The 21,469-nt window shown below is 43.5% G+C and overlaps 1 protein-coding gene and 1 pseudogene across 1 annotated transcript in view; one reads left to right on the forward strand and one right to left on the reverse strand.

The window, feature by feature from the left end:
• Positions 1-4,268: 4,268 nt before the first annotated feature.
• LOC124102333 (nascent polypeptide-associated complex subunit alpha-like) lies at positions 4,269-4,744 on the reverse strand (annotated as a pseudogene).
• Positions 4,745-15,978: 11,234 nt separating this feature from the next.
• The window catches only part of Tram2 (translocation associated membrane protein 2), a 78,010-nt gene continuing 72,519 nt past the window's right edge, over positions 15,979-21,469 (forward strand). The window contains exon 1 of the mRNA XM_046458569.1: positions 15,979-16,222. Within this exon, the coding sequence (XP_046314525.1) occupies positions 16,103-16,222 (120 nt within the window). The 5' untranslated portion in view covers positions 15,979-16,102. The remainder of the gene's footprint in view (positions 16,223-21,469) is intronic.

Genomic DNA, 21,469 nt, shown 5'->3' on the forward strand with positions numbered 1-21,469 from the left:
ATCCCTGAGCCACGAATGGGATAGTGCAGACTGTAATGCAACACAGCTGATTTGCCAGCTGTCCCTCTCTCCCTAAACTGTGCCGGTCACTCCAGTTTCCATTGAGGTCAGCACTGCACCCATAACAAAAGGTTAAGATAACTAAAGTTCAGGGCTTTGTGCCTTTAGGAGGCTTTGATTCAGTGTTCACCTCTTTCTATGCTCCTTAATTCCTAAGAGGTTGTCCTTTCTGGAATGTAATAGAATAATAATCTGACTGGTGCTTTTTTAGTACTTCTTTTGTTGTGGTTGTGATCTAGGCGAGGCCAGGAGAGGAGATGACAGTTATAGCTCAGATGCTTGCCCAAGTTCAATTGCATAGGACAATTTTGAACTGGAAGCAGTCTCAAGGCCCCACCCTGACTCTGGGCAGAGGTCAGTATTCACAATCCATAGTTGGAACTTTAGCTATTTTTTGGCCTCCACCCTCAACTATTTTTTATTTGTTGGCCTTTTGTTAAGTATAAGGGATAGAAATAAAAAATCCTCAGATGGAGGAAAAGAGTACTGAAATCCGGGATACCAGCTGCATTCAGAATTCATAAGTGGATATTCATGTTCTTTTTATTAGCATCTTCATCTACCATTCCATGCCTATTAAAAGCAAAGGATTATATTAGACTCTAGCAATGTTGTGCTGGAGCCGGCTCAACCTAGTTGGCAAATCCGATTGTTAAATTTTCAGGAAATTTGCAAGCCAACTGTGTTAAACATAATTATTAAAGATTAAATTACATAAAATTACAATGGAATAAATTATACTTAAAACAGATGTAATAAATACCCCAACTCATTATTTTCTAATCATTTTAATCTTTAGGCTATTCTCATGAAGGATATTTGTATGGTGGAAATACCACACACTGGTGTGTACTGCATGTATCTTCCCAACACTTTTTCAACTGCAAATTAACCTTAAAGGCATTTACCCTTGGGACTTGGAACTGTTGTGAATGAGCATTTCCCCCTCCCCACACAAGAGACAATTCTTATCCATTTACAAGCACATCATTGATTCTACAAATCAATAACAAATCAGACTCAATCCCTGCCCTCAGGGTGCTTATAATGCGTGGAAGTAAACAAGTCCTTTAAGACCTAAATTAGATGGGCCTGGCTGGTTTCCTCTAAAATGCTAAATAGGGGAGAGAGTGAAAGGGCAGAAGAGAAGTCCATAAAACTATATTAGTATCCCAGTTCTGACATTCACTGGGCACATCATCCTAAATAAGTGATTTCATGTTTTTTTGTTTTTTGTTTTTGTAGTTGTAGGTGGACAGAATGCCTTTATTTTATTTCTTTATTTTATACAGTGCTAAGAAACTAGTGCCTCACAAGTGCTAGGAAAATGCTCTGCCACTGAGCTACATCCCAGCCCTCGTATTTTTGTTTTGTTTTTTTTTTAATATATATATATATATATATATATATATATATATATATATATATATATATATATATGTTGTAGACAGACACAACACTTCATTTTATTTATTTTTATGTGGTGCTGAGGATTGAACCCAGTGCCTCACACATGCTAGGCAAATGCTCTAACAACTGATCTGTGACCCCAGCCCTCATGTTTTTTAATCACCTGCAAAATAGGAATACTCTCACTTCCTCACAAGATCTTCCTGAGGATTTAGTGGTAAATATATAATGGTATATAGAAAGAGCACTTCTGATTGAGGGACTATCAAGAGAAATGGTGTGGAAGCATTAAGTGGAGGGACTAGAAAATGGCCACTGGTTAGTATGTCTGGATGTTAAGATCCATCAGGAACATCAAGATGAGCAAAGTGTAGATATGATGTCACCCTGGAGAGATAAGATTAACAGGGAGGGAAAAGCTGAGACCGAATGGGATAGAGACTGAGCCACTGTGAAGGAAGTCAGCAATCCAAGTAATCACGTGGGGACAGCAAGTTCAGGCGTCATCCAAAGATCTCAGCCAGGGAGTTTCATGGGCAATAGGTGGTAGCTTATTCAAGACTAATCTCTAGCCATGAATGGAAATATAGGGGCCTCACTCAGTTATTAAAGAGGGAGCTGCATGAACTAGGAAGGAGTTCAGAACCTTAAATAGGCTGATGTTTGTGGAGGAAGTGGGTATTCATGCTATTTAGTCCTATTTAGTAGGACTAACATATTAGGTAGGACAGGCAAACAGGTTACCAGTAGCAAATCAAGGCATTATTAAAATGAACCAATAATGAATGGGTTAAATCTCAACAAGGAAGAGTTCAGCCCAAGTAGCAGAGAATCTGACTAGCAGCAGTGGCTTAGGCAATAAAGATATTGAAGCATCTCACAATGGAAGTAGGTGGTTCTAGGATTTGTTCAGTGGCTCAGTTTTGTCACCAAATGGCCACACTCTAACCTTTTAACTGTGATACCCTCACTGCTGTTCTTGGTGTGTCAGCTTTTATCATTGAGGTGTAGAGTTTGAGGTCATAAGATACCTGTCATAGCTCATACCACCTCAATCAAAGTAGGTAGGAGTGGGGAAAATCCCAATCTATTTTTACTCAGGGAGCAGAATCCTTCCTCCAAACCACAATAGATTTCCCTTTATAGCTCATTGGCCAGACTGGGTCACATACTGTAGTAGGCAGAATAATGTCTTGAAAGATGTTCACACTCTGGTCTCCTGGAATCTGTGACTATGTTATCTCACAAGAGGGACTTTGTGATTAAAGCTATGAACCTTGGGATGGGCAGACTATCTTGGGTTATCTAATGTGCCCAATCTACATTCAGCTGGGGGAGGGAGATGGTAGCTTGAGAAGGATTTGTTACTGAAACTGAGATGTGGGGGTTATGTGTTAGAACAAGAAAGAGGCTGCTAGGGATTCATAGTAGCCTCTGGCTGAAGTCAGCAAGGACACAGGGACTTCAGTCCTATAGCTTCAAGAAACCAAAATCTGCCAACACCTGAAAAAGCAATGAAACCAACTCTCAATTCCCAGAGAAGAACACGGGCCTGTGGACAACATTCATTTTAGACAAGTGTGACCCAGAGTGGACACCAAATCTATATAACTCTAAGAATATAAAATTGTGCTGTCATAGTATTTTGTTATAGCAGCAATCGAAAACTAATACACATGCCTATCCCTAAAGCCAACTACAGCAAAGGAGCCTGGGATAACTGTGCTTAGCTTAGACCAAATAAGAATTTCCCACTGAGATTGGATGACAGACCAAATTCCATGAGCCTGCTCTCAGGTATCCATAAAAGAAGCAATGTTAAATGGGTAAAGGGTTGGGAACAAACAGGTAAGGACTATAATAGTTAAAACTGGGGATTAACAAGTAAGCTCTAGGACAAGCATGCCAGTTGTTTTCTGTTCTAGTTGGTCTGTTCTTTAAACACCTGAATATCACCCAGGGTTACAACTAGATGGCTAAAGTACCAGCACCCAAAAATCACCCATTACATCAGAACCTAGCCCTTATTGGGAGTAAAAGACTCAGAGAGTCGATATATGAGTTCCAGTCTCTGGCTGAGCTTCTAGAGCTTAAAATATGAAGAATGCTATTTATTGTACCTCATCAAATCAGAGTTGCCTTCGGTTGTAAGATAAAGTGTTATTTTACTAAGAAAGAAATAATGATATACCATAGACTTAACATCAATTAGTAAGATTCTAAAATGAGGAAGTGTGTGTTTTAGAATCCACCAAATATATTACAAATTTTCCACCAATGGTAAGTGTTATTCTCAAGCTGCTGCTGGCTTGGAGAGGATGAGTTCTGACCTGTTTTTAGGAAAGCCAGAGCCCGATGCAGGGAGGTGTACAGTGCTTATGGAGCTCCTTGAAGCCAATCTAAGGGATGAAGACCTTTTGCAGGCAATGGCAGTCACTGAAGTCTTCTTAGCGGGGGTGTATGATTCTGGCATCTCTGATCATATGGACCCTGGTATCTGAAGTGGTATTTATGAACATTTTATATCAAAGCATGAAAGATCAGTCCCCAAGATGTCTGGAATGGGATAACTGCTGGAATCACCTTTGAATAGTGCTGGTCAGTGTGCTCACCTCTGTTCCAAATGAGGACACACTCAAAGAAAGCTCGCTCTCTCTCTCTCTCTCTCTCTCTCTCTCTCTCTCTCTGTCTCATCCAACAAGAAGCCATGACTGTATTAATGATGGAAACTGTACAAATTTCATACTAAGCTGCAGTTGCTCTTTTGAAACACCAAAAAGGTCCTTACTTTCAGATGGCTACATTGTTGATCCCATAACAACATTTCTAATATCATTGCTGTTGTTTTCCAGTGATGACCGCCTTTGCCCTTTGCACATTTGCTTGTGACCTGACCAATTCTATGTCCTTAACTTCTATACTTGTTTCATCAACCCCTTTCTCTTCACTCTCCTCTTGTACAGTAGAGTCTGTGTGTTTTCTTGAATGTCTGAGAGGGCTTCACCTTGGACTTTGAATTGCTCAGCAGCTTCTTGCTGAGATAAATCCTCAATTTTGGCTTCCCTCAAACAGCATAGGTATTTGAAGCTGGACTCTTATAGACATTTGGTTTTGTGACGACAAAGAAGGATATTTTTAGATTTTCAGATAGTACCCGCTATAACTTCCTGAAGAGCCAGATTGCAACAGCTTTCCATGCCTTCTTTCCACTCCAACTCTGTTTTGCTTTTCTGACTGGTTCTCCATCAATTTCAGCTGGTACTGCCAGCTGCATGAACAGCTTTCTCTTAATAAGGAGCTCAGATTTGCTTGCCCTGATGTGTAGTAATGCATGTGTGTTCTCTGAGCCATTAAATGACAGATAAGCTTTCTTTGCATTCTCCCTTGGGACACTGCCCCAGGCTGCCAAAGGCAACAGGGATTGTACCAAGGTCTTAATATGCACAGGGGTAGGGGGTACATATTGCACAGATGGGAGACTTTAGGGCTCACCAAAGACTCATTTTACTCCTATTTTATTGCTTTACCCTGGGTTATCCCTGAGTCCAGAAATTTTGGAGATATTTCTGAGTACTTTTATAATTAGGGTGAAAAAATTGCAACATTACCATTTGAAGAGGGCTATAAGTAATCACCTCAATTCTCATGATTTTTATGATTAAGAAACAGAGACTTGGGAAATGAACCAGCCTGGCCTAAACTAACTCACCTGAGGAGTGAGAGAGTTGGGTTGGAGTCCAGATTTCCTGCCATCCCCAGGGGATGCCGGAAAGTATTAGAGGATGCAAAAATCCCATGCCCTGGGTATACCTCTAAATAACCTAGGGCCTTGGAAAAGTACTTAACCCCTCTGGGCTTCCATGTCCTTGGCTATAAAATGGGGCTGCTAATAGTACCTACAGCAGGATGTTGTTGCAAAGATTAAATTTAAAAAGTCACATGAAGGGCCTCCACCATTGATCACTTGCCAGTTAGCAATTGTTCTAAAGAGAGTGTTTGTCATCATTGCTATTCTTTTGTGCCATCTCAGGCTGCCACCATCTCCTCATTCCTGCTATCAGGACAGAGGATTGAACTTTGAGACTTAGGGGCAGAAGCATCTATGGAATTTGCTCCCCTTACTAATCTGGTAAAGTCAACAAATCATTTCTGTTCAACCCTGAGAGGAGCCTCTGGAGATGTTAGGTCATGGCATGAAACAGTTTTGTGAGAGAGGCACAGAGAACTGGCTGGAGGGAAGCTTGACAGCCCAGAGGAAGGAAAGAGGCTTTCTGTGGATTGGGAGAAGCCAGTTGCATGTGGACGGGAAGAGGAAGGGTTGTATGAGCCATAAGGCACCTGGGTGGGGGCACTTGGCATGGGAACAGGGTGTAGAAATCCAGGAAGGGGGATATGATGTGGGCATTTATGGTAGAAAGGAAGGAGACTCAGAGCCTATGAAAAGAACCATTTTCTGTGGGGCTCAGGAAGGGCCTCTCACAGGGGATTTCCTACATGGGGCTCCAGGCCTTGGCTGCCTTCCCAGGGAAAGGTGGTGTTTGCTATGGGGATTGTGCACACTGTGTGGCTTTAGTTCAGAGAAATGGTGCCTACTCCCACCCCTGGCACTGTTGGTCTCCCAGAGACTTGTTCAGCTGGGAAAAAACATGTTCTCTCCTTGAACCAACACACTTTGGATGCCTTTGCAAAACAGGGACACTGAGGTCAGAGCAGAGGTTGAATAGAGGGGCTTGGAAATGATGAATAAAGGTGGGGTAAGGGGAGGTGAGAATTGTGAGGGGGTTATTTCAAATTAATGGACCCTTAGCATGGGGTTTTAGTGTGACCCTAAGGTTGCTGGTCAACCCCAGACCAACAGTCAGGCTGACATGGCTTTTTAAAGATACTCAGTGATGTCTAAAGCAAGACTTCCCGGGGAAAGAAGAATTTCAAAATAAAAAATAGAACAAAAAGAAAGCACAATCAACTTCCTTCTCCTCTTTTCCCCAATCCCAATCAAAAAGTACAGTATACACTATTGAAAAATCACATCTCAGAAACAGTGTGCACTTTCTGACAGGATCTGCCAAGATTTATGATGAGCTTGATAGAAATATATTCCATTTTCATGCAGTATAATGAGTAGATGGGAGTCCTCACACATCTGTTCAGGCAAGATAATGATAATATTATTACTAGAGGCACTGTGCTGCAAATACAATCTATTTTTTTTTAATCTCTGCCACCCTCTACCTGCTCATATTCAGCCTCACCCCCCTCTTTTTTCCTCTCTTCTTTCTGGTGTTCCTCCCTTCTTCTCATGTTTCCTTTCTTACTCTCACCTTCCCTCTTCTCTCTTCATTTCTTTCCACACCTCAGTGCCCTGCTCAGTTTGCAGAAACCCTTGGGACAAAGTGAGAGATTCTCATCCAATCAGGAGCAGGGAGCCGGCTGTCTGAGATCATGAGACAGGGGAGTCTTTGGGTTCTTCCTCCCAGCCCTGGTGATTCCCATGTAAAGGGTCCTCTCCCACTTGTCAGCAAAAGTCCATTTCCCCAGTCTGGGAAACCTCTGGACCTGCCCCAGGCCCAACAACCTCATCAGCAAAGAATCAAGACAGACAGCAATGTGACCAGCTCATTCCTGCCAAGGGAAAAACAGATGGAAAGGGTTTAATGTTTTTAACATCCAGGAATGTTTTGCATCATAACAGGATACTTCTGGATACCTAATCGATTTACAGAGTAATGACATTTTAATGTTTAAGTATAAGCACAAAGATCAGAATGTGGGGTTGGATTTCAGGGGCAGGGGAGCCACCCTTGAGTTTCTCAAATCATTCATTTATTCATTTTTGCCTACTACTATTTTTGTCCCTGCAATATGGCAGGGAATGAGCTGGTTGGTTACTAAGGTACATAGATGCAAAGTTACATTAGGGTTTTTCAGGGCCTTAATGTCTACCCCAAGGCAACCTTCTACTAAACCTAAACATGGCTTTGGTCCTGAACTTATCTCCTGTGTGAAAGCAGCAGCTTTTGAAAAACCTTCAATATGAAATTACCTTTGTATCAATATAAAGATGGAATGATACAGACTCCTGCACATTGATCCATTAATCCATCCACCCTTTTAACCATCTATTCACTGAATCATCATCCAACCACCTACCCACTGATTCACCCAACCATCTACCATCTACCTATGCATCCATCCTCATATTTGTCACTCATCCATCTACCTACCCATCCAACTATTTATCAATTAACCCATCCATTCATTCATCCATACACATACCTATCTATTATCCATTATCCTTCCAAACATGTGGTAAGAGATCAATTATTAATCCAGTGGTAGGGAGCAAGGCAAAGACAAAACACTGGTAATTGCATGTAGTATTCACACCTGGTAATTCACAAAGGACTAGTTTCTAAACACTGGACTAAGATCCGATAAGCAGAGATGGGGTTAAAAGAGATGGCTACGTTTAATCAAGTTAATGTCTAAGTTTCTTCCCAATCTAGGTGGGAACTGCTCAGAGAAGGCAGGCATAGCAGTCAAGTAACAGGAGTTCCTGAGTTCTGTTTTGTCCTATAAAAATCTTCATTCCACAGAGTTCTTGCTGTAGAGATGTATCTCAATACAATGGCTCACTGTATCAAATGGCCCTCTCAGATCATTACTGCTTTCTCCTTGCATAGAATCTTATGCATGCTAGGCAAACATTCTACCACTGAGCTATACTGCACATAGGAAAACTAAGGACAAACATTTTGTGGGAAATTTAAGATCCCAATATTTTTCCACCCCAAAATGCCCTCCAAATTAGAGAACTCAGTGGAAAACTGCCTGAAATTGTTCCCTTTCTTCTCAAATGTTGTATTTCAGTATTTTTCTGGTGATGGGAATTCTGACTGACATTTACTCATCTCAAACGCTAAGTTGCATCCCTTTTTAAGAATGCCATCTCTTCCTATCTGAAAATCAGGTGGTACATTTATTAGTTGTCTGGAATTAATCTGGAAAGGGGAAATAGGGTGTAGTAGTTAGAGCCCTGGAGCTCTTAAGAACTCTGGTTCCCATGCCTTACTCTGCTACTGAGTCACTAGCTTGTGCTGGACAACACACTTGGTTTTTTTGAGTTATTGCCTGTCTGCTAAAGGACAGCCGGCATAGGACAGAGTCAGTGCTGGGAGCAACAGCCCAGGAGGGAGGCGGGGTATGTCCTGGATCCAACTCTCCAAATCCTTATTAATAGCAGCAAGTATCTTGGCCTTGCTTTCTTTGTCTCTACAGTGAAGGAGTGGGTATATAAGCTTTAAGGGATTATCTAATACACGGAATCTAATTCCCTCACTCTCAGCACATTTGATACCTGGAGCAGATCATGTTTAACACCCTGCATCTCTCAATGACAAAATAAATAAAAATAAATAAATAAAATTCCAGAAATATTCACACCAAAAACCAAATCATAATAATGGAACTGTGAACTGTACAGTTTTAAATTTTAAACACAAATAAAAGATTCAATCACACATAGAAGGACAGCACTAAGGTAATTTAAGTTCTCTGTTTTTGTCTTTATAATCATTTTTTGTTTCAAATATGTGATTCAAACACAAGAATCTATAGTACTTTACAAGTTGGAAACACAAACCATGACCCCCAACAAATCTGGGTGATTCCAAACGGATACAATCAAATGCACACATTGAGACTATGTGTGTCAGGGACTAAGTGTATATACAAGAGACCTCAGGATTCACTTACATGCAGAATGAAATGTTTATTAAAAGGTAATAATAAAAATGTGCTAAACTGAAGGTTGCATATTATTAAGACTCAAAAGTATCTAAAACAATTTTCTAGGCCACAAGATTTGGGGAAGAAGTACTTTATCACTAACATTGTTTATAATGGCAGGTGCATGGTGATAATAAAAAAAAGGCAGACCAATTTTCTGTCAACTTTAACTTTTTAAAAAACAACTTCTTTTGAAATAATTTTAGATTTACAGGAGGGGTGCAAGAATAGTATAGGGTTCCTACATACCTTTCTCCCAGCTTATATAACCAGATACATTTATCAAAACAGAAATTAACATTGGACACTATTAACCAAACTATGGACTTGATTTGGATTTTATCAGTGTTTTCACTAATGCCTTTTTTCTATTCTAGAGTTCAATCCAGGATGTTAAATTTAGACTTTTATTATTGTTTTAAAATTCTTTACATATCTACAAGTCCTTACTGCCTGTCCCAGGAACTGAGCACTCCAGCCCCCCACATCTTGGTACACAACTGATTCCATTAAACTGTGGTGGTATACGGATAAGAAGATCAGATGGCTGTGAAGTCTCCTCCTTGGGGGAAAGATGCTGTTTTTGTTTTGGTTTTGTGGTAATGGGGATTGAATCCAGACATTGTGCATGCTAGGCAAGCATTCTACCACTGAGCTATACTCTCAACTCCAGGAAAGGTGCTGTTGAGCCTAAAGCAATACATTCAACTGCCAGAACACAGACCACATCTACTTGTCAAGCTGAAGACCCTTTAGTCAGACACTTTTGACATTAACCAGTAGGTGAGTGACATTTGCAAAGCTCATTTGCCTAGTGTACAGAAATAAAAAAAGAAAGGCTTGTTTGAGCAAAAACATACACATCCTGTGAGGCCAAAACAAAAATGTGAAAAAATAAAAACAATTATGGTTCAGATACTCTGAATATTTGTTCCACACCAATCCTCCCCTTTCCTGGCCATTGAGACATTAGCCAGGGTTTTTGAAGGAGACTGGACTTCTCAGCCATTCTGAGGATGCATTCTTGGTGAATTTAATTTAATCATGTCTATTCCACTCACTTTGCCAATATAGGTTTAGGAATGGGCTTGGGATGCAATTTTAGTCAATGAGGTCTCAGGAATTTCTGGGGAAGATTTCTCACTTCTTAAAGTGCTCCTCCCCTTCTCATCTGAAGTTGAGGTCTTATTGTTTGGGATATTCTTTGTTGAAAGACAGAATACCTGGAGTTGTTGCAGCCATTCTGTAGCCATGCAGGACAAGCCTGAGACAAAAACAAACATAATGTTCCAAAGGGGAAGGACAGTGAAACTCTGGCCTTTGGTACATTACTTCTCCCTGGGAATGAACTAATTGCTGACTTGTTTTTATGTGATAAAGTACATTTTCCCTCTTTTGGGGGAACCTCTTTCCTCTTTTGGGGACAATTGATGGAAAGGATTTATCAACACAAGAGCATGCTGTACTCCATGTAGATAATGATAGAGATGGTGGTCAATATTTATAAAACCCATAGCAACAGCATCTCTCATTTGAGCATGCAATTCAACCAACACTTGGTAATAACACAAAATGGGGGATTCTTGTGCTTGGTACTGTAAGAACAGCACAGTATTCTATAGGAGGATTCCTGCCTTGAAGTTCACACTCTCCAGTAGGGACTAAAAGTCAGAGACAAGAACACTGACAGCAGAAGAACCTGGTATCTCCTGAGAGGTATTCATAGGTACTCTGTGAATGCCTCTAGACTAGAGCTTTGAGACTTAGTAAAGGAAGAAGTACACACTCTTTATTGTCGCGACCCCTCGCAGGCAAGGGAAAACACGACACAGGATTCTTCTTTCAGCAGTTTATTCAGGCCTTGATTCAAGTATCATCTTCTAGTGATCCCCCGCCGAGCGCCCAAGCACAACCTAATAAAGCCTCCCGCATAGCAATCCCAAGCTGCCACGTGGATCTCTCTCATAGGGTGGTAAGGGATTGCGTGCCAACTCTCCAAAAATAGGAGTTGTTTATCACAGGCCACAGTGGAAGCCGGCGCCATCTTCTAATGGCGGCCACGGTCTATAAGAATGGCTTACCACACTTTATCTTGAAAAATGCTTAAATTTTAGGCAAAGGGATGTAGTGAGGGGAACAAAGACAAAGAAATTGGAAACCACCAGGTCTCTTTGGGAAAGAGGGGCCACTCCAATTCAGATCAAGAGTTGATGCAGACAAATTTGCAGTTGTGGCTGGATTGGTGGAGGTGCTCCTGGAGCTCATCTGACAGTGCCATGACTCAGGAAGACTTTCAGGCTGCAGTATGGTCCAGTACAGAGGACCATGTGCTGACAGCCTGACCTGCTGGCCTGAGTCCTGTGTCAGCTACCCACTAATTATGTGGCCCCTGGTCATTCATGTGTCCCAGAACAGATACAGAAGAGGTTGGTAATGACTGTCTTGCTTCCCTCACAAATCAACTGTAAAGTGCAATATAAATGTGAGGGTTATTATTTCTTCCACCCCCAGAGGTAACTATATATCCACCCATTCTCAGGTCCCTGCCCCCATCTCAAGAGTGTTCCTTCTTGTTCCTGTTGTGAAGCACCCCTCCAGCTTCCTCTTTGGTCTTATCAATAATCCCTCATATTCCTAGTATCTTCAATAGTTCTCTCTCTCGTGGGTTTTTCTTCTCTAACTCCAAACATGCTCCAATCCCCAAAATTAAATATAATTCAAAACTCCTTCCTCAGGTTTTCCACATTCTTCAAAATGCAATCAATTTCCTCTTTTCTTACCTAACTTCTTTTAAAACTTAGACTACTTTCCTACCTCTTTGCCATCTACCTATCAGTAAGCCCATTCCAATGGTCAGTTAAAAGTGGTTTCTCAAGGATTTAGGAGTTTCATCTTATTCTCATCCTATCTGACTTAATCTGTCTTTGTGAAATTCTTGTGTCATGTCTTCCACCCCACCTTCTTCCTTTTTTTCGCCTCCTCTCCCTTCTGAGTGTTGGGCTCTTTGGGAATTTGTTGACCTCAGAGTTTTTCTCACTCTCAGGGAGGAAACACTTGTGTAATATTATGGCTTCAAGAGTCCCATTGAAGAGGATCCACAAAAACTTTTCCCTCCCCAAATCCAATCTAGCAGTTTCCAGTTGAACTGTCCAAGTGTGTGTTCAGATGCCCTGTGACTCCCCAACCCCAGCTCATTCAAAGATGAGACCATCTTCTTTTCTTAAGTCTGTTCTTTTTTTTATTTTTTATTTTTTTAATTTTTTTTAAGTCTGTTCTTTTATCTGCTGTTACATTTAATGGTTCAACTATGATTTATATCTAAAGTTTTATCTCACTCAACTCCCTTATATCTTATATTTAAGCAGTCACAGAGTCTAAGTCCAATTAGGTAATCCCCCTAAATATCTGTGAAATAATTCACTTTTATTCTTATCACTACTACTCTTTGAGAAGTGTTCATTTTTTTGTTTAACTGGATTGTAATAATTTCCCAAGTGGTCTTCCTGACATCATTCTGTTAAAATCAGAATGATATTCCATATTCCTGATAGTTCTCCTTCAAAGCCAGATCTGGTCATGCTTTGAAACATTCCTTCCCACTGTTTGCAGAATAAAGTCACAATTCTTATCATGGTATTCAAAACCTGTAACAATCCTCCATTTGAACTCTCCAAAATCATCCCCCACCCTTTCCTGCATTCTGTATCACTAAAAATCTCTGTCAGATAAAGGTTTAGCCCAGATGTCGTCTTCCCTTTACATCAGAATTGTTACCCTTGCTTCGTACTCATAGTGTACATATTTCAAACTGTTCTTAAGAGTCACCACTTCACTGCACTGTAATGATGTGTCACTTCTAAAATGTCGTTAAGCTCCAGCAGTGCATATTAGTTACTTCTTCCTACATAACAGATTTTAAAATCTAGTGGCTTAAAACAGCAAATATTTATTATCTCACAGTTGCTGTGGGTCAAAAATTTGGGCGTGGCTTTGTACTGGCTGGTTCTAGTTTAGTGTGTCTATGAGTTTGTGGTCAAGAGATGAGTAGGGGCTGCAGTCATTTGAAGGCTGGAGAATCTGCTTTCAAAATGGCTCACTTACATACCCAGTTGCTGGCAGGAGGCTTCAGCTCTTGCCATTTGGACTTCTCCATAGGACTTTGAGTATTCTCACAATAAGGCAGCTGGCTTCCCTCAGTGTGAGTTAAGACAGACAGACCGATGTGAAATGCCTTTTATAACCTAACCTTGGAAGTCACACACCATCACTTATGCTCTGTTTGTTAGAAGTGAGTCACTATGTCCACCCTAACTCAATGGAAGACTTTTGAAGGAAGAATTAACAAAGAATTTGAGGACATATTTTAAAACCACACAGAGATTGTCATATCTTTCTGTTTCCAGTAACTAGCACAGTGTCTGGCAGATAGTAGGTGCTCTTTAGACTTTTCTAATGGAATGGATTTTTTTTTTTTAAATATTTATTTATTTATTTTAGTTTTCGGCGGACACAACATCTTTGTTTGTATGTGGTGCTGAGGATTGAACCCGGGCCGCACGCATGCCAGGCGAGCGTGCTACCGCTTGAGCCACGTCCCCAGCCCAAGGTTGGAATGGATGTTAAAGGGAGAGATTCAGGGGTAACTAGTGTGGGCCATGTGTGGAATGGTAGAAGTGGGGGTTGATGAGAGAGATTCTGAGGTAAGTATTCATTGGATTCCATGACTGATTGAATGACAGGGGTTGGACATTTCCTGCAAAGATGTTAATCAATTTCTTAACATTAAAAATTTAGGCTGAAGGTCCTGGCAAATAGTAGACCCATCAGTTGGTTCAAGATGCCTTTGAAAACTTGGCCTTTAGAGATGGTTACAATGGCTGAAGTAGACATGCAGTACTTCCTCTGTGAGTTTCAAAGGATGAACCATTAAACCGTGCATCTAACAACCCTATGCCTAATTGTTCAATTATACTTCAAGGGGAAGGACTTGCAGTTGGCAATATGAACACTAAGTCATCCCTTTACTCCAGGTTTATCATTTATAGATGACGAGATTATAATACCTGATTTATTTCCCAAGACTTTCAGCCTAAACTCTAAATGTGAACTCATTGACAACATCCTATGTTATGCAGGAAATTCTCACCACAACATCATCTACAAACAGTCATGGGAAACACGGGGGTACCCATGTTAAACCACTTCATATGTTCAGCCTAATTGGCCTGGCTGCAGGTTGGAAATTTTTAACCATGCCTTCGTTAGAAAATCAAGGTGCTCCAGAGTTCTTGGACTTTCTGTTCCTCACAAGGCTAAGGACCAACTTTAAGAAATGTCAGTCTTTTTTTTTTTTTTAATATTTTTTTAGTCATTGGCAAATCTTTATTTTTATTTATATGCGGTGCTGAGAATCGAACCCAGGGCCTCACACAAGCCAGGCAAGCATTCCACCACTGAGCCACAACCCCAGCCCCAGAAATGTCAGTCTTGAAGTTAAGTGGGGTTTAACTCAATAGAGGCAATACTGCACTTTTTTCCTTTCCTTTCTCCAAATAGGAGAATTTAAGATCCAAGACTGTATGCTAAATAGTGCAGACTTAGGAAGTAAAATTTCTCTAGGAACTCCATCCAGTCTCAATCACATTTCAGACACTGTGCCATTTTTAAGAAATCATGTTTACTTAGAATGAAATAACAGTGGGCCTAATAAAAAAAAATAGAAACCAAATAGTTCTTTGCTCATTTTATATTTCTGTAAATCTAGAAAGTGATTAGTTGACTCCTTCATTACTGGTAGAATTAAATTCAATATTTGCCTATATAATTTATTAAAAAGACCTTTTGTCCTTCCTGGAGAATTTTAAATGCAATATTAGATAGAAACTTTCATTAAGAAAGTTCCTTTTTCTTCTTCTTATGTTTATTCTTCCACTTCTTCAGATCAATTAATACGAAGAAAGACTTTGGGTGAGACGCGTAAAACTTACTTTTGGTAGCACGCAGGTCTCAAAAAGTTAGAGGGCGAAAGCACACCCATCCTCCCACTCCCCCCCACTGGAACGTAAGCCCCCTAGGGCAGGGCCTTTTGTTTGCCGCCCATTCGCAGCACCCAGAACCTTGCCTAGCCCACTGCAAGCTCTCAAATACTAGATCCGCCGTCCATTCATTTATCGTCCGAGTAGGGCGCTGTGGCCAGCGAGAAGGCCCGCCCGAAGCTTCCCTGCCTCTTCCGAACCTGCGCCGCTCTCTGCCCCGGCTCGCCACCCCGGGAATATCTGGCTGCGCGGCCCACTACTCCGCGCCCGAAGCTTCCCGGCCCTTCCCTTCCCTTCTCGCGGAGGAAGGAGCGGGGCGCGACCCGGGCCCACTTCCTGTCCGGGCAGGCCTGGGCGCCCGCCTCCTCCGCGGCCTGCGCCCTGCGCGCGGGAGGTGGTGAGCCCCGGCTCGGGGCATGGGACCGGGCGCGGCGTGGGCGCCGGCCGAGGGGTTTCTGAGCTACTCTCGCAGTTCCCAGCCGCGGACACAGCAGCCGCAGCCTCCCGCGCGGCGCCGGCGGCTGCAGGGTTAAGCGCGCAGGGGGCGGGGCCGGGGACGGGCGGGCCCTGCTCGCGGAGTGCGGGCCGCGGGTGGGGAGGGGGCTGCGGCCGGGGGCGGTTCCGGGCGGCGGGGGCGGGAGCGGGCAGAGGAAGGGGGCGGGGCCCAGAAGTTGTTCCGCGCAGGGCGGGCGGGCGGCTAGGCGAGCGGTCGGCGGGCCGGCGGGCGGACCGGGCCGTGGCTGGAGAAGTTTGCACTGCGGCTGGTGAGCGAGGGTGCGGGCCCCGCCGGCCGCTGCGCGCCCGCTGCCATGGCTTTCCGCAGGAGGACGAAAAGTTACCCTCTCTTCAGTCAAGAGTTCGTCATCCACAACCATGCGGACATCGGCTTCTGCTTGGTGCTCTGCGTCCTCATCGGGCTTATGTTCGAGGTGAGAGACTGAGGAGGGGGTACTGGAGGAGCAGGCAGTGCCTTCTGTCTTGCGCCACGGGAGTACTCCTGCAGGTCCCCTGGTCCTCATCTGAGCTTAAACTCTGGGCTGTCTTGCACGTTATCTGCACCCCGGCTTTGTGCCTTGGACTCCCGTTGGCCTGTACCCCAGTCAACCCAGACAGTACCTCCAGCTTCGCGCCTGCCAGTGGGTACCACTGCCGCCCCCTTGGGTACCCACCATATCCTTGCAACCCTCTATGCAGCCCTGAAGCCAAGTCTGGACTTCAACCAACCGCAGCGCTGCCACCCTGGCCCGACGCGTGGGGTTTCCTTTTTGGCATCCGGGAGTCAAGCCGGGAGACTCCCAGACCCGCAGTCATTGCACAACCCGTCTTGTCCCAAATGGGGGTCACTAGCTTTCCTGGGCTCTTACGTGGGAGGAACCCTGACCCTTTTCACCTCCCTTCTAATTTTCTGGGTGTTTTGCATCTTTACCTCTGGAATGTGCTCCAGGTGTTCACGTGTAGCCCTGGCTCTATCCCAGCAGTGGCCTTCTGCTTATTATTTTTAATTATGGCATAAATGGCGAGTTTTGAGGTACCCTTTGAACTCTATGGACTGTCCCTTTAGATCCATGTGTGATGGACTCAAGAGCTTCACCCCTTTTATAGGGCCAAGGAGAGGGACAGGGATACTCTCTACTTCTAGGGGAAAGGTGATTTTCTTGTGGCTGCTGAAATTGGGGGCAGAGAATGGGAGCAGAAGATGGGATCCTATTAGGTCAGCAGTGCACTGGTGTAGGCCTCAGAACAGGGAGTTTAGTAAGCCAACAAGGGGTCAGAATCCAAGGGGGCTGATGGGAAAGACTCCTTACTTGTACAGAAAGAGAGAAATGTGATATTCAAAAGTGGGTAGAACTGGAGGAAACTGGGTATGGATTCGCTGTGGTCTATCTTGTCTCAGGCATGAGATATGTAAGTGGCACTCCCCTCACAGCTACCATGGTCGCCTCTGGTTCCTGTGAGTAGGCTCCTTGTCCTCCCTTCTGGGTAGGGTTGCTTATCTGCATTCTGGGGGATGTGTTGGAAGCTGTAACCATTTAAAAGCTGCCTTGGAGATGGAGGATTCCTAAGCTGATTCCTCCTTCTGTGTGCCTCTGTCTCTGGGTCCCCTGTCTTCTTTCTATGGATGACAAGGGTCCTATTTGGTTGGTGGGTCTGCCCTCAAACTGGGGGCATTCTGTGGTGGCCAGGTCAGGTTTGGATGTGTGCATGTGACCTTGGCTGGGCTTCAGGGTCTGTAGAAAATGAGTCTGAGTCTGGAATAGGGGTCTCTACTCCTTTCCATAGAGCTCCTTTCCACAGCCCTCCTGTGATGTATTGAATGGTGGTGTGCCCCACTCTTTGCTGTCTCTAGTCTGACTGAAAAACTGACTGCAGCCTCAGTTTTCCCATTGTTGAAGAAGTTGGTAATACCTTGTCTTCCTCACAGGGTGGTTGTAGGTTTAACTGAGATGTTAGCAATAGAAGCCTTAATGTTTCCTACTAATGTGAGAATCAATTTCTTGCTCTTGGAGCACTTTTATTATTTATCATAATGATAACTTAATGAAATATGATGCCACTGTGTCTGTTTTCTGCCCTGCATTCCAGGAAGCCTCCTGGGAGAGGAGGACCCAGTCTTGGAGCGTCTGGCTAGAAAGACACACGTGTCATCTATAAACCTCATAGCCACACCCTCTGAAGCAGACACATCTCTTGCATAGCCTGTGGCTCTCTGCTGTGTTTCTGGATTTGTTAAGGTTTCTGGCTCTGCCTGCTTTATCTTTGTGTAAAAAGAGCTATATAGTGTGTGAGCTCCAAACCTCCTTCTGTCCTTGTGTCTAGTCTTATAGAAAGTCCTGTGCACTAAACCTGACAATCTTTGGAAGTCAAAAGGTGCTAGGAACTCTTCTTCCTGGAACTTGATAAAAGAAAAAAGTCCATGGAGAAAAACAAATAAAACTACTCTCTCCTCCTTAGGAATGGACTGGGGAGTATGGAAAGGGCCTGGTTGAAATGCCTGTAGGCCCCCCTCTTTCCACTATCCCCACTTCTCTTCCCATGGCACCTTAGACCTACCAAACTTACAGGGCAGGTTTCTCCTCTCAGAAGTGCTCTGTGAGATTGTCAGTTACTGCTGGACTGTGAGAAAGAGGGCTTTGCTCTGAATCTCAAGTGTGAAAGACTTGCCTTCTGTGCTGGACACATAGTAGGTCCTGTCTATTCCACCAGCTAACTCTGTACAGAGTTTTTTTTTTTTGGTAGGGGGGTGGGCTTGGAACTCTGCTGCCTCTACAAATGAGAACAGAAACATCTAGGGTCCAAAAGAAACCAATATGGGCATCTTCATACTTGGGGTAAAATGAGTGAGAGGGAGGGGATGAAATGGGGAGGTGCCTCAAAACTTAGCACAGGACTGACTGGATATTTAAAGGTCTTCTAGGTTCTCTCCTGATGTGAGTGTATGTGATGTGAGTGTATGTGGGGATGCATATGATGGGGAGGGAATACAGTCCAGAAGTCAACATAGTTCTTCATTGAAATGAGTACAGAGGGAGGTGCGGGGGCGTGGGGAGAAAGGGGGAGAGGCCATTAGGCTCTTGAGTTCCCGTCTTGTGCCAGGCTAGGATTCCTTCATTTCAAAGCTGGGCCAGGAAAACTCAATCATTATTCTTCCCACAGAGAGCAACTCTCTTGACAACTCTCCCTCTGGGGTCCCCTGCCCAGTCTTGGTTTATAAGATGGGCCTCATGTTGCCCACCATCCCACACCCTGGGCAGCCACAACCCTGTGTGTCCATCTCAGCTGTGCCTTGCTAGTCATCCCTGTAGTATTCATGGCCCTTCATTTCCCTCTCAAGAACCTCAGGGTTTCAGCTCCTTATATTTAGGGAGATGTTGACTCTAAATTCCTTCCCTTGGGATCACTTCCTTTGGGAACACACATGAAAGGCTGTCTGGCCTCCCTAGCACCTCTCCCCCTGCCCCACCCTTTGTGTTTAGTTTTGGGTTATCCTACTTCCAAGGCAGGGGGCAGGTTCCTTCCCCTGAATTCAGGATTTCTCCCTGTCTTCAGGGCTGTTTGGAATAGAGCTGGGCTGTGCAGCCACAGCACTTGGCTAAAAAATCTCAGGAATGTGGAACTTTATTTTCCCCCTCCTTCCTTTCCAGCTTTTTATTTCTTAACTCTGCTTTTGGGAGAGGTGGCGCCAGGGGGAGTTTTCTGCTCAACAGTTTGGTCCTTTCTTAGGTGGAGTCTGGTCCTGACAGTCCTTCAGGGTGTGGGCACCGGTCGGGGTGTGTGTATGTGTCAGATTTGAAAGTAGCCTCCCTCCTCCCCTTTCCCTTCTCCGTCCAGTGTCCTGTTCTGTGCCACGTTTCCAACTGAAGCAGGCAGGGGAAGAGGGAAACTCTTTCATTAGCGAATGGAGAATGGGAAGAAGGGGAAAGAGAGGAAGCAACTTATACATTATCTTTAAAATGTCATTTTGAGACAGAAACTTTTTTCTCCTCTTCAAATTAGTCTCTGCAGCTGGAAAGAAATGTGTGTGAAATTCTGTCATTTGTAGCTTTGGTTTCTGTTTGGTCTGTGATGACTTAAGGATTTAGGACCCAGAGGAATTTTTGAGTAGTGGCTGTTTTTTGTTTCTTAGTTGTTTTGGAGGTAGGTGTGGCATATCTACCTTTTCTCCAGGAACTACCTTCTTCCTTGTTCCTGACTTGATGACTGACTTGTCAGGATGAAATGTTTGCAGAATATGAGTTTATCTCATGTGTTATAGCCATTAGCTGTGGCAACAGTTCACATCTTCCCGCATATCCCTGTAGGTATTATAACCTGAAATGGGCTCTTCGCCTGTCTCTTAATGTTAGCATTGTAAAATGATTATTCTTCTACTGCATTCATAGAAGGAAGTATGTAAATGTCACAGACATACATCTGTGGACATAAGTTGTCTTTCTTTGACTAACTTCTAATGCACTTTTGAAGGAGTTCCTTTGTCCCTTTTATAGCTCTTTGCTTCCCCGCTTTAGTCTATGATATGGTCCAGTGGTGGTGTTAGAGGAAACCATGAGGGATTACTTATTGTCTGGGGTGTCCTTGTTTGACAATTGGATTTCTATGTGTCTGGCTCAGTGATTTGAGCCATAAAGCAAAAATTTGGAGCTAGATATTCTCCTGGTCAAGCCTCCAGTTTAACTGTATTGTGTAGAATATAAGGGTACTTTGGTTATTCCTGTTTCTTCCCTTGACAAAAATGTGATATCCAGGAAGAGGCATTGACCAGTTAGTGAATGTTTGATACTAATTTCAAGATGAAGACTCATATGTGTCGTTAGCACTATGCCTGGCAAATGGCCCCTTCCTCCATGGGCTCAGCAGCCACACTGATGACTGCTGTGGGCTTCATTGTTTAATCTCTGAGTCTACCTTCCACCCTCAGATGGTTATTGGGCATCCTGGCTACGTTTCATTCTAGAGAAGACATGTTTTGAGATGGAGTCCTTTCCCTGAATTCCCCAGTAGCTGTCTATTCTCTGAATGGTTCAATCACTGGCTCTACCTGAGTTCCTTTCTTCCCAAGGAGTCCCCTGTGGTGTGAATGAACATCTGTTTTCTGTCTGACATCCACCTTTTTAGAACATGGGCTGTGGGTCTTGGTGCTGCTACTGTCAGCTTTGTGGAGAAGCAAAAACCATAAGAAGACTGCCCTGCAAGCTAAATAGGTGGCACTTTTCTCTTGCTTGCCCTGTTGTCTGAAGCCTCAGTCGTGCATTTCTCAGAGGCACTGTCCAGGCTGGTCACAACAGAGTGCCTTAGTCCTGACTGTTTGTAGAATAACATGTGTTGCTATGGTGAAAGCTTCACTCTGCCAGGCATGAACTCCTTTTTGATCTGTTTCTTCATGGGCAGGGGCCCCAGAAATCACTCTGTGGCATAGCTGATGTACCTCTCATTCCCACCCTGATAAGTGATGGAGCCAGAGGTTTGATAAGCTCGGATTAGAGTTCCCAAAGGACAGAAGTGCTTTCTAATCAGTGAGAGCTCTATTAGCAGGCCTTGGTGGGAAACTGCTGATACTATCACTTAACCTTTCTATCCAGCACTGTGTATCTGGTATCCATTGGTACCTAATGGTTAAAGAAGAAGGGGGAGAAGAGAAACCAGTAAAACTACTAACGGTTCCCAAACAATCCTTTCTA

Source organism: Marmota monax, unplaced genomic scaffold (assembly GCF_021218885.2).
Source record: "Marmota monax isolate L192 unplaced genomic scaffold, Marmota_monax_Labrador192_F-V1.1 WCK01_AAM20220418_F8-fsc00191, whole genome shotgun sequence".
Taxonomy (NCBI): domain Eukaryota; kingdom Metazoa; phylum Chordata; class Mammalia; order Rodentia; family Sciuridae; genus Marmota; species Marmota monax.